This window comes from Delphinus delphis, chromosome 18, assembly GCF_949987515.2.
Source record: "Delphinus delphis chromosome 18, mDelDel1.2, whole genome shotgun sequence".
Lineage (NCBI taxonomy): Eukaryota > Metazoa > Chordata > Mammalia > Artiodactyla > Delphinidae > Delphinus > Delphinus delphis.
In genome coordinates this window covers 6,450,921-6,465,071 of record NC_082700.1, presented here as the reverse complement: position 1 = coordinate 6,465,071, position 14,151 = coordinate 6,450,921, and the positions used below count along the sequence as shown (strand labels likewise).

Genomic DNA, 14,151 nt, shown 5'->3' with positions numbered 1-14,151 from the left:
GTTTTATAAATACACACAGATATTTTTTCTCCCTTTCTTTGGGGATTCTGCTGTGGTGCACTGAAAAAGGATAAATCAGCTTAAGAGAATTTTTCAAAACGCAATCCCACTCCAGGTTTAATTATAGACAATATAGGTCAAGTTATTTTAAATAGGCCCCAAAGTGGTTGTCCCTGAACTACTTTGTATGTTTCGCATGAGTCCGTTTCCCTATTACTGAAAAAAGTGGACAGTCAGAAGTTAGACAAACGCCTCCTCTCTGTAAGTAGCCTGTGGACAGGCTCCCTGGACAGTAATAAGCAGATGGAACTAGAAGATGCTGATGTTATGGTCACTGGGTCTCCTTTCCTAGCACATCAGGAGGGCGAGCCCACACCCGCGGCTGCCCTCTCCTATGCTCCCGTGTGAACACTTTCTGATGGGCTCTGAAATCACAGGGGCTGGCTCCCACTCCCAAAGGAGGCAAGGGGAGACGGCAGGCCTGGCGTGGCAGCAACGCAAAGCCCAAAGCCTGGGAAGAGACATCCTCCCTGTGCCGACACGTTTTTATTCAAATCAGAAGACATTTTTCCAGGTGAACCAAAATCCGAGAATAGTCATTTACTCCATTTCTGGCTTGGCTCTCCAGAGCTGTCCATTCCCTCTCAGTGCAGGGCCCCCAGGTTTGATTACAGGTCACCCCAGCTGCCCCCAATAGTTGAGATTAGGAGTGGAAATAGACATCATTTCCTTGAGGCCCTCACATCTATTTTAAAATATCATTTTCACTAAGCTGGCTATTAGATACTGCCTAAAGCTCTGCATGACGGTGGGAAAGAAACACACATACATAAACGCGCACGCGCGTACACACTCAATTTTCATGTCATTTGAACTTGGGTTTGCCGTTTGCCAGGACTGATCTGTCTTTTAACAAGACCAGGAGCCACTGAAATAGAAAGTCACAATTCCAAGAATACAAGTCTCATCTTCAAATACATCTCTGTGTTAAGCGGCTGGATGCTGTGACCCCATGTCTTATGTATACGCTGCGATCTTCAGTCGGCCTCCCACCTCGCTCCCGCTGCCCCTGTCACAGCACAGAGCTGTGTTAATTCTCTCTTCTCCTGCTCACGTCGGTGTATCACTATCTTCCCTCCCACCTGTCCCTCAGCCTGCCAGGTGTGTCCCGTGTGAGTATCAGTTTTCCCAGGAAGCCTCTGCACTCACTTCCAGCACAGCCCGAGCTCTGCTCATCAGTCACACACTGACTTATAATTTCTCACTGTGTCACGTGGTCATCTGATCTCACAAACGAGGCCAACTCCGGAAGGAAAAGCACTGTGTTTTATACCAAAGAAGAATCTCTTTGGACCCAGACCATGAAGGCCCCCAGGAGATGCTCTGCCACTTCCTCTTAAAAGTCAGACAACACGTACCAGCTACCGGTGTCAAGAGTACCGGTTCTATTTAGCCTACTGGAGATCTTCAGTGATGTCTCAAAGGACCTCAAGCTCTTCATGTCTGAGGACTCAGTCCAGGAACCTCCGTGGAGCCCACCCATCACATCTTCCATCTCAGTGAGTGGTACCCCATTCATGTGCTTCCCCAGCCAGAGACCTTGACCTCAGCCTGGCAGCTACCTTTTCCTCACCCCTTATTCCAACACATCACCACTCTTACCCGACTTACCTCCTAACATCTCTCCCACCACCATGGACATCTCTCCATCTCCACATCCATCACGCTGGTCCAAGCCACCACCATCCACGCCCGTGTGGACCACAGCCTTAGCTTCCCATTTGGTCTCCCTGCCCGTCTGTTCTGGAAACGTGAGTCTGCTCAGATCACCGTCCACACAGGGTCTTCCTTTTGCTCCTCCGTAAGGAGCGGGCTCCCCCTCACTGTTTAGGAGGCCCTGCAAGGTCGGGCCTGTCAACCAGCTACCCAGCCTAGGGCTCTATCGGCGCCCCCTCAACTCCATGGACTCGCACGTCCCCTCCCCTCCGCAGTGATTTTCCACACAGGCCCCTCTCCCCGCCACACCTGCTGCCATCGTGTCCCCTCTTTCTTCCATCTCAGAGCCTGCACCCCGGAGCTCCCAGACGAGGTTGCACCCTCCAATACCGTTTCTTGTATTTAAAAGACGTGCTCAATCCCTCCACCAAGCTCCACGAGGGCACAGAGCACGTCTGCTTTGCCCTCTGTTGTATTCCCAGTCCCGAGCACAGCTGCTGGTCCAGAGCAGGCACTTGACTTGAGGATTATTTTCTGATTCCACAGTCATCATCACCAAGTGGCAGCATCTCCCAACCACTTTCGTGGACACTAGCTCGGTTCACCCTCAGAACGGTCTCCTTTCACAGATGAGGAAAGTGAAACAGACAGAGGGTCTGTGGACTTTCCAGACCGCAGTGCTGACAAGGATCGGGCTGGATCCGTTTTCTGATGCCCAGTTCTGTGCTTTCTCTACATTGCGCTTTCTCACTTTACTGTACCAAGTATGAATGTAGTAATGAAGTCTGAAGGACCCTGCCCCTGGGTCAGACTCCAGCCTGGCTCTGCGTCACTGTGTGACTTCAGGCAAAGTGACGCTTCTCTCTAGGTCCCAACAGTGCCCATCCACAGGGCTGCGGAGAGAACTAAACGGGACAAGGGGTGGTGGGCCCCTGCCAAGGGCTTGGTCCACAGTAAGATACGTAAATGTTAGCTAGTAACAAGGAGGGATAAGCAGTCTTACTTCCAGTACCTCTACGTAATTCCCCTACGCTAGCAGGTTACTTTCTACACTGTAACTATGCTAAATGCCATAAGCGCTACAGCTTCTGATTATATAGCATCAAACCCTTTTGCTTCGTCGTGTTAGGGATTTTAGCCCTTCTTTGCTTGCTACAGATGCAAACTTTCTCCTCACTCTGGCTAGCCTACTTTATATGCCCCAGAGCTTCCCCTCTCTTCCTCAACTCCGGGACCACCTGTATCTGGGCAGAAGCCCAGAAATCTGCCCCTTTGGTCCCCCGGCTATAGACTCCCAGGGGCAGGAAGGATTCTAGCCAGCCACAGATTCTCATTTGGGTTGTTCTACTTCTTTCTTCCCTGGCTAGGCCCAATCCTCCTAAAAATCAGTGTAGATTTTCCTAGAAGGGAATGCAGGAGCAGGCGGCCACGGCTGTGCCCGGGCAGGCACTTGCTCTGGGGCAGCCTAAGCTGACCTGCTTCTGCTTTGCTGAGAAGCGTACTCTGTCCATCCATCTCGGGTGCATTCCTTCTTCTAGCAGAACAGCTTACCTATTGCAAATAGAGGTTAATGACTGAGACTACCAGCACGGGACAGCTCACTGGCTACGTCAAATCCACCCCACGGAGAAATGAGTTCCCCGTCTCCTGGGAACTCCCCACTTTAAACCCTGTTATCTTTAAAGCAAGCGCTAACATGTGTTACTTGAAATAACAATACAAACTCACGGAGTACGGGTGAGTTCACGGTCTGAGACTGTTCTCCGGGGTCAGCTGAGATTCACAGCTGCCCAATGTCAGGACTGATGATGGCCACTCTGATGCCAGCACGACTGTGTCCCCTAAGCCTCTCTATGTCCCCGGCTATGGGACAGTACCCTGGGATCTGAACGACTGGTTACCCTTGTGTTTCTTCCTGTTGTGAGAGGCTTGTGAAACACCAGGGAAACAGGACAGGTTGAGAGTCAGATGCCTTCAAATCCTGGCTGTGCTTTGCAGCCTTTGCGACTTAGCCTCTCTGAGCTCCAGTGTTCCATCTGAAAAAAGAGACTGTCTCATGTATAGTCTCTGGGTGGTTGTTATAGCCCTGGGGGGCCTCATCTGGCGGCTAGAACATATTACCAGGTCAAAACACACGACTTCCACCATTCCTCCCTATTTTCAGTTATAACAATTCTTTAAAGGTATGTTATATATATGAACTTCAAAAATTCAACTACTCTCAAGTATAGTTTTCTTTTTCTCTGACTGCCCGTAATCTCTACCTCAAGCCTCTGACTTTCCTCAGTTTGGGGAAAGGTAGTCTAGTTACTTTTAGGCGAAAGTTAAATCGCATAATTTCTCAATTTAGATTGACAGAAATCAGCCACTTTCCAGTTCGAAACCCCCCTCTCCTGGGTTTTCTTCTCTCCTATGCCACCCCGGCTTGATTCCAAGTGGGTCCTGGCGTGGGCAGGGGCGGGTGGCCTCTGTTTCTCCTTCCATCATGCTCCTCGGCTGGCAGCCTTTGAGCTGTGACTCATCTGGAAGGATTCTGAGTGTCGTCTTTCACATCACACCCACTGCTGTGTATAACCATGCCTTAAGGGCTGTGATCCCTGGCTCTGTCCTCACAACGTCCTCACTGTGGCCTCTCGTTGTCATGTCCACGCCCATCCCCTGTTCCATCTCATGTTGGTGGTGTTCTCCATCCTTTGAAGCTCTCGGGAGTCTTATTCTGCCCTCCCCGCTCTCCACCCGCCTCTGCTCTGTCACCCTCAATCCACTGCAGCTCGAGGGAGGTCAGGGAGGTCTGTCACCACCAGGAGTCCAAGTGAGACGAACAAGGCAAAGCTCCCCATCACCCTGGGATCCCCCAAATTATGGGGGTTCCACTGGGTTTTAGTCTCTCCTCTTGGACTTATCCTGAGGCAGGTGCATACAGACTAAGATTGCATCTTGAGATTCTTCTGGAACACTCTTCCCCCTTCCCAGCTTGGATAATTTCCCTCTAATTGAGGAAGAGTAGGAGGCTGGAGATTAACACCTGCCCAGATTAACGGCCCTCTTCAAATCTTCTGGCTCTCAGGCTTTTCAGGGTGAAGCTGAGAATCTGAGTCCTTGTTGAACTACGAGGCTGTACTGTTTCGAGTGGTTACCCTGTCAGAGGCCAACCAAGTTAGAGGCTGGGCCAGAGCACATCGACGGATGCTTTGAAGATGACTCACCACAAACTGACACTTTACACACTGTCCTGCTATAGATGTAACTTGTTGCCGTGAAGAAGTGAGAATCTGTCTCACCAAACACTAAATCTATTTGCCTTTCCTATAAGCTTCAAAAGAATAAGACCCAAAGGATAATAAGAAAATGACCATATGGACTGTGACTTTTTCTTTTCAAAAAAATTTACTTAAAAAATTAAAAAATAGTATCATTGACTGTGTTGTGTGTGTGGGAGACTTTTATGTGTACGCTTCTATGAATTTAAAAACATGTATAGATTTATGTAACTACCACCACAACCAGAATATAGAACAGCTGCACTACTCCAAAAATCTGCCTTTGCACACCCCACATCCCTGAACCCTGGCAACTACCAATCTGTTCTCCATCACTATGGTTTTGCCTTTTGGAAAATATCATATACATAGAATCAGAGAGTATGTGCAAATTCTCGAGTGTAGCTTCTTCAACGCAGCATAATGCCTTTGAGAATCACGCGAGGTCTCACGTGTATCAATAGTTCATTCCTTTTTAACACCTGTGGGGTCTGTGGCGATTTCCCCTCTTTCATTCCTGATGCTGGTAAGTTTGTCTTTTTGTTTGTCAGACTTACAATAGGTTTATCGATTTTACTGACTGTCTCAAAGAACCAGCTTTCAGTTTCATTGATTCTATTATTCTTCTGTTTTCAATTTCATTGATTTTTCCTCCTATCTTTATTATTTCCTTTCTTTTGCTTGCTCTGGGGTTATTTTTGTGCTATATTGTACCCTATGATACATGCTACAAGCCTAATTCTTTTTCTAGTGTCTTGAGGTAGAAGCTTAGATCACTGATTCAGACTTTTTGTCTTTCCTGAGTTTCTAATACTATAAATATCATCCTAGGCACTATGTTAGCCATGTTCCACAAAGTTCTAAATGTTGTAATTTTATTTTCCTTCAGTTTAAAGTATTTTCTAATTTCCCTTGAAACTTCTTTCTGATACACGGGTTATTTGGTAGTATGTTATTTAATTTCCAAATGTTTGAAGATTTTCCTGTTATCTTTCTCCTACTGATTTTTGTCTAATTTCATCAAGGTCAGACAACATATTTTGTATGATTCTAATTATTTATTTATTTATTTATTTTATTATTATTATTATTTTTTGCGGTACGCGGGACTCTCACTGTTGTGGCCTCTCCCATTGCGGAGCACAGGCTCCGGACGCGCAGGCTCAGCAGCCATGGCTCATGGGCCTAGATGCTCCGCGGCATGTGGGATCTTCCCAGACCAGGGCATGAACCTGTGTCCCCTGCATCGGCAGGCAGACTCTCAACCACTGCGCCACCAGGGAAGCCCCATGCTTTTATGTCTTTTGGAGAACTGACCCCTTTATACATAATGCAGTGTCCTCTTTAATCTCTGATGATCCACTTTGTTCCAAAGTCTGCTTTGTCTGAAATTAATATTGCTATTCCAACTTTCTTTGGATTAGAGTTAGCATGGTATATCTTTCTCCATCCCTTTACTTTTGTGAGTATCTTTATTTTTATTTATTTTTCTTTTAATTGGAGTATAGTTGATTTACAGTATTGGGCTAGTTTCAGGTACACAGGAGAGTCTTTATATTTAAATCGGGTTCCTTGTGGACAATATATAGTTGGGTTAAAAAAAATCCTTTCTACCTCTGTCTTTTAATTGGTATGTTTAGACCACTCACATTTAATGTGATGATTATTCCAGTTGGATTAATATCTTTGTAACTTTTCTAATCATTGCATTTATTCTTCGTTTCTTTTTCCCCCTCTTCTTCGGCCTCCTTTCTGCCTGTAAAATAGATATAAAATTATGGCCCTGCATTTCTTTCAAACTGCAAAAATAATGGGGAAATACTGTTGCAGAAAAGTTTGAGAAATGATATCACTTCCTATTTATTTTGTCAGCACAGTTCGCATGTTGTCTCTGTTTTCAAGAGAGTACTGTCATGTCATAGAGGCTCAGTACATTTGAATTTTAAATGTTTCTTCCTCTGTTCCTGGTAAAGCAGATGTCACGGGCCTTCACGCTCTCCAGGGACTGAATTACAGATACAGATTGTTTGACTCTCAGGTTTGTGCAATATAGAATTGCTTTTATGAATTATCTCTTAGGGAAGCTGCTTGCAGTGTGTGACATCTGTCTTATTCTTGCTTAGTACTTTGATTGTCAGGAATAAAATGAAAAATGAAAGCAGTTGTGTGATTTTAGTATCAAACCTAATTTCAATTACGTCTGTGGAACAGGCAGGTCTGCAGTTCGCACTTTAGTGAACAAGGGGCGGAGAGTGGCACCTGCTTTTTGTAAAACGCCCTGGAATTTAAGGGAATATTTGGCAAGCACTCTTCTGGGGGCACAGATTTCATTTCCAGCCAATGCCCTGTAGATGTCACCATTGCCACTTCTCACAGGGAAACGTTCACCGCGGGCTGACAGAGGCCAAACTTGCTAAACCATTTGGTTGTCAAGGAACCAGGAGAATCTGGTCGTCCTGACCTGTTCACAGATACTCCTGTGAGCGTGCCAAACTCTGGGATATATCCTCATTCTGTGTCATTTTCATCCACTGTCTGGTACCTGGTATTACAAATCACTCCAACCTACAGAAACTCCTCCCTCGTTTGGCTTCTTTGAGGTGGGACTTCCCCTGTTTTCAACAGCCTTTCTCACCATCTCCTGCGTTTCCTTTCTTTCCTGCTCCTCCTTGGGCTGAGGGGCTGTCCTGTGTCTGCCTTCCTCTTCTGTACACATGCTCTTGTCAATTTCCTCCCTCTATAATGTCACTTCTATACAAATGTCTCCCAAGTCTACAGCTTCCTTTCTACAGCTTCCTTTTTCCTCCCCTGACATCTAAACCCATGTTTAACTCCCTAATGGAGCTCGCAGCATCACAAAGCACAAAGAATCTTGGAAACCAACAAAGGGGAGCCACTCCAGGCAGGCAGGGATGCTGCCTGTGGGATGGCCAGAACCCATCAGCTGAGCTAATTTAAGAGAAGCAGAAATTCACAGCCACAAGTAACTATAAAAAAATAAGCTCATCCCACCTGAAATTCCTGAGAGGACGGGAGATAGGGAGGATGCTCCTGGAATGTGGGATGGCTTCCATAACTGACACCCCAGGCCAGGGATTCTTACTACTTCAAAGAGCTGCTTGGCATAGCTGGGGCGGGGAGGGGGTGTTCTATCCCTTGATATTGGGAATATTTTGATATCTGGGGGTTACGCTAAGCATTTCCTTAAGCTCAAGTCCTAAGGGTAAAAGCTAACACTCATGGTTCTCCCAGCAAAGGAATGTGGTCACAATGACCTTTGGGACACAAAAGTTCTTTTAGAACAACAATCGCTGGAATAGCCAATTTACTATTTCATCAACATTCCCATCAGGTCATATACTGAACTGTCAGAAATGCCAACCTAGGTGCTCACTTTTTCTCTAAGGCTTTAGTTATTCAAGGTAAAATTAAGGAAGAAAAGATAATCACAGGGCACTGTTTATAAGGGGGAGAAGCACAAAATACTATATTTAAATGGACATTTTTAGGATTTAGGGAGCAACAGAGAGCGTACGGTTTTCAGGGTTTTTTTTTCTTTTTTCTTTTTTTGGTTGCATTGGGTCTTCGTTACCGTGTGCAGGCTTTCTCTAGTTGCGGTGAGCGGGGGCTACTCTTCGTTGTGCGCAGGTGTCTCATTGCTGTGGCCTCTCTTGTTGCGGAGCACAGGCTCTAGGCGCGCGGGCTTCAACGGTTGTGGCTCGCAGGCTCTAGAGCGCAGGATCAGTAGTTGTGGTGCACGGGCTTAGTTGCTCCGCGGCACGTGGGATCTTCTCGGACCAGGGCTCGAACCTTTGTCCCCTGCATTGGCAGGTGGATTCTTAACCACTGCGCCACCAGGGAAGCCCCTCGGTTTTCAGTTTTGATCAGATGTAATCATTGCCCTGAAGCTCCCGTCGGTGGGAAAGTGTCCTGACACATAAACTCCCTTGGCAGCCGGATACAACAGCTTCTCTGCTGTTTTGGGGCCCTAGGGCAGACTTTCATCCGATGATCCATGCGAATGTATCAAATGGCAAAAGCAAGCAAGCATGCATTTATTTTCCAAAAGGATTCTACACAGCCTGCTCGGATGGAAGCAGCCAGCTATGGAGCCCGGAAGGTGAATCTGGGCCACCTTGACCAAGAGGAGCCGTCTGTTACAGAGGAATCTTCGCACTTCCAAAAACAGTTCCGAGTCCCTGGATTTCCATCCGCAAACCATTAACTAATCTACCCTGGGCTTCAAGATAGGGAGGGGCCACCACTCTGCAGACAACCAGGTTGGACTGTCCTCTGCCCGTACACACGCTCCCCCTCCTCTTTACTCACAATAATCCCTCCCAGCTCTCTGTCCCGGCCCCTGCCAGTCTCCTTCCCAGGGCGTCCCTTCCCACTCACAGTGCTGGGCTTCTACCACAACATACACCATTTTTGTTTGTGGCTTCAGGTTGACTATTACCTTAGATCATTTTCTCTAAGCATCCTCTACATGTGTTTAACTTTTAGATTATTGTTTCACATTTTGTTCTTCCCCCTTAACTACATCAAAACCTTGAAGGCTGGGTGGAGAGAGAGAGAAACGACCACAATATTGTGGGAAAAATATGGGGTGGATACGGGCTGACCTGCATTTGTATCGTGGCTCCATTGCTTTCCAATTCTGTTGTCTCTGGAAGGCTACATAACCTCCCTGAGCCTCGGTCTCCTCGATTGTCACATGAGAATAGTGTCCACACCAGGGTGGGTTAAAATACTATATGTAAAGTGTCTAGGACATAGGAGATGGTCAATAAACAGGAGCGATATTGTTATTAAGGTGCTTTGCCTTCTACTTTTTTGAACCCTCCACAGAAGCTTTCATACGGTCGGGGCAGGGTTGATAAAAATCTACTAACATAAGTGAATTAAAGATGAAAAGTTAAGTATATGAACTATATTTAAAAATATGTATCCCTAACTAACAACAAAAACATAGATAAAATGGGACTAAAGCTGCAACTAAAGAGCTGGCAAGACACAACTAAGGAGCCTGCCTGCCACAACTAAGACCCAGCACGACCAAATAAAGAAATAAGTAAATATTTTAAAAAACATAGATAAAGTGAATACGGAAACATGTCATTAAGTATTAAACCTAAATGATGAGTATTTGGGTGTTATTCTTTCCACACTTCTCCACAATTATTCAATATATTTTTTGTGATAAAACGTCAAAGAGTAAAAGAAAAAAATATACATTCATATATATACACTTTAGGGAGAAGGAGGCTGATGCATCATTAATTTTGATTAAGCTTAGAAAGTACACAAATGCTTGACATAAATTTTCATGCCTTGTAGGCCTAAACTATTTAATAATAAATAAGAAATAGTTAAAAACCATCGTCTATCACATTCATAAAGTTAATGATAAAAATGACACAAACCAATATGAAAAAATATAGAATAAATATAATAAATCTGATTAAAACTAAAACGAAAATAAATACACCCTCAGATGTAACCTGTGTAAAACCTGATGCTACAGGGCGAGGCAGGACCACCTCCTGGATTAGCCGCCAGGGGCTGCCAAAGAGTAGCGTTCCCGGGAACCAGGCAGCAAAAGGTAAAAGTCTTTTAACTTGACCCTGAGAAGTGAGAGTCCCTGAGAATCACACTTATTAGTACAGTCCCCCCAGAGGTCTGGGACCATGGATTTCAGCACAGCTGTCTGGCCTGTGGTGAGGACCGTGCCTTGTTAGGGGGAACAGAGCTGCCTGGAACGAGCACAAGCATGAGGTAGGTGTTGGCAACTAAATGTGGCATCTTAGCATCCCTGGACGCTGGGCTCAGGCTGTACCACAGCTGACAGCTTTCACAGCCGCCCTGCCAGGGGCTGTGAAACATGGGGCAGAAATGAAAGATCCCTATCCAGGCTCCGAATTCCTTTTTCCAGTGACCTCCATACTTAATAGCATCAGCACATTCTGGAAAAAATATACAGCAGCAGCAGCTGAACAGCTGGACTAGAAGATTAATTCTATTCTTAAAGTTCACCCCAAGCCAAATCCTTTATATACATAAAATGAAATAAGAGGGGTGTGGTCTGTGTTTCAGCTTTATATTCCTCACATATGTCTTATTCAACCCGCTGGAGAGTAAAACATTTGTCACATTTTCCTTGTCCTCAAAAAGAATGTTTTACTGAATATTTGTTCAAAGCACCTTTGCCCATTAATTCACTCCATTCTCACAATAACCTTGTAAAGAGTTATTATCAAACCTATTTGAAATTGAGGAAACTGAGAGTCAAAGATGACTCTCATCAGAGGTGATTCTGCAGCGGGAAGCCGAGGGGAGCAAGGACGTATTCCCGTTGGTGATGCTGTCACGGCTCAAAGAGGGGCCGCAACTCGCTCAAGGTCTCGTGCAAGATGGAGGTGGAGGTGGGACCGGCTCCTTGCTGGCACGGCCCCCTCTCTCCACTACGCCGGCTTTGTAGACGAATATGCTACAGCGTAGAAAAGATACAGGGGTAGAGTTCCAGCAGGGTCTTCTAAGCAGAAGAGCAAAGAGATACTGCTTTTTCAGGCTGGCTATGGAGGCCACGCCCTGCACAGCTGCCATGCTGGGCTGTGACCATTGCCCCATATATAACAATAATAATAATAATGCATTGGCTTCCCCCAAGAGGGACACGGGTCATGAGAGCATCTCAGGATCCTGAGCCCTTGTAGTAGGGGCCCCATCATCAGAATTCCCAGGTTGCCTGGCCTCCACTTCCCCGCGTGCCCCACTCTGGTCACACCCCCTGGTCTAGTCTGGTATTCCTGGAAAACTCTCAAATCAATCATCTTAAACCATGTAGAACACATGCCAGCCTGAGTGGAAGCCACTTATGTTCAACTGCAGACTTTAAAAATGTCCATTTTTTCTTCTGAGGTGTCTCTGGAGAAAGAGTTGAGATCAGAAGGACGGAAAAAAGAGCACACCGTGTGGGAAGTGAAATGCCATGGCCATTGGGGAGGCCTGTCTGGAGCTGCTGGCTGTGACTTACTGCAAAGAAAATGAAATTCGTGCCCACCATCCATCTTGCTGAAATGTCATGCCGAGTGCGGCTCCAGCCAGTAGGGGGGTCTCATGGAGATGGCTACAAATCACCTGCCCTTGGGTCTCTGCTTGAAGAGCCATGTGTATGCTGCAGTGAAATAAAACTCGTGGTCCATGGGCCAAAAGGAATTTTCCTGGGGCCTAGAAATGCATCACTACAGGGAACCGACCCTTATTCAACACAGGAACTCTCTTCTCTGCCATGACGCCATAAATGGGGTCCAAAAGTTCTAACTTGAAAACACAGCGCATGTTACCAATGTGCTAATTCGATGTCTGCTGGCATATCTATCCACACGAAACCTGTATCAAGGATTTGTCATGAAGCTGGATGATGTATGGAAGGTGCGATCCCAGAGCGGGCAGAGTTACAAAGTAAATGTTATCACCGAACTGCAACGAACAGCGCTGTTTTCCTCTCTTTGTTAAAGACTTCACAGGCAGTGGAAAATACACATCTAGCTGAGGAACGGAAAACACGTCACTCTTTGTCTAATAAGAAAAATGCTCGATATTTACCATGGCAAGTCTGGCCCCTTTGGCACCTCAAAAATGTGTTTGTAACTTTAATTCTCACAGGGGTGAGAACGCAGCAACTGCAGCTCTTTAAGGTTGACCCCAGTGGTACTAGACCAGAAGGGAAGACATAAAATTCAAATTGGCCATTTACTGCTGGTGTTAACACTTTGACCAGGGAAGAGGCAGAAACTATTGGTAAAACTGAAACCTGTTTGTCTTGTCTTCCATCACAACAATAACTTGGTAATTAGCTCTTTGGGCCAGAAGCTTTAAGCAAGAAAGGAAACCACAGAACAGGTCAGCTCAGGCTTCCACACTGTAGGGCAAGAGAGGCTGCAGGCTATCGTCAAAGGTCAGAGAGCCCTCCACACTTCACGGTACAGATAATAAAGAAAACCAGCGGACATGGTGCTGGTTAATATTCTTCTGATTTTCTTCTTTAAATTAGTTAGAAATTTAGTTAGTTCATTTTCTTAGTTGGGGGGCATTTATAAAGCATTTTTACTTTCATTTACAGATACCGGAAGGTCCATACATGAAACTAATGCCTTACGGGTTATTGATGTGCTAACTGATAATGTTTAAACCTCAAAGGTAAATGTTCAAGTTCTCCCCCAAACAGGGCTTGGCCACCTCAGGGTGGAGCACGAACGCACAAAGACAGACAGACCCGCGCTCCCACCGCCGCCCTTTCACATTCAGAGGCAGGAAAGCCAAACTACACCATGGCTGGTAACAGACTCGGAGTCCAGATGGCCCAGGAGCCTCTGGACACTCAGGCTGAGGAAACCAAGCCTCTCTGCACTGTCAGAAGAACCGAGGGGGCAGGGAGGACGCCCCTACCCCATGCTGTCCCGCGTGCACTGTGAGCGTGGCCCCGAGGAGAGGCCCAGCCCGGCACCTTCCGGGTCCCCTCAACAGCCAAAGTGGCACCGCCCTGTGGCCCTGGCTCCCTCTGTACTGAAGGTGTAGACAGTTCAGACCCTGGCCGTCTCGGGTCTAAAATGCAAACATTCACGTACTCCATTCTCTTCCAAGACCTCACCTTCAAAGCGTTCATTTATGCCCTTTCCCTTCTTTTTTACACCATTTTCCCTTCTGCAGTCCAGGTTATGGATCCTTCCTCCCAGACTAACGTCTTCCACGCTCAAGTCTAAACTGGGCACCCAAAACATTACGCGGTGCTGGCGGAGATGCTGTATGACCTGAAAATCAAACTGGTCTCTAACCCCAAACTCGAACTGAAACACACACACACACAACAACCGTCACCACCGCCATCCTCCCCGCGAACCGAGAGCCCTTCAACATTCACCAGATGTGGACTCACCTTCCTGAAGAAAAGCTGAGTGGACACGGCGAGTGCCTCAAAGCCCCGGACGGCCTTCCTCAGCTCCCCCTGCACGAGGCCCAGCTGCCGCGCCTGCTGTTCGTACCGCTCCTTCAGCCGCTGCACCAGCTGCCGCTCGGCCTCTCGGGCCTGCGGGTCCGGCTTGGGGGAGGCCCCGTTGCGGGGGGCCGTGGGCCTCTGCTTGGGGTATCCTAGAAAGAAAAACAGTCACCTGTG

At 46.7% G+C, this 14,151-nt stretch overlaps 1 protein-coding gene across 4 annotated transcripts in view; it reads right to left on the bottom strand.

Annotated features, from left to right (window-relative positions):
* Positions 1–14,151, bottom strand: part of MTUS2 (microtubule associated scaffold protein 2) — a 486,774-nt gene that overhangs the window by 96,658 nt on the left and 375,965 nt on the right. For all 4 annotated transcript variants that reach the window (XM_059995941.1, XM_059995940.1, XM_059995944.1 and 1 more), the window contains one exon: positions 13,915–14,126. In XM_059995941.1, coding sequence (XP_059851924.1) covers positions 13,915–14,126 — 212 coding nt within the window. The remainder of the gene's footprint in view (positions 1–13,914; positions 14,127–14,151) is intronic.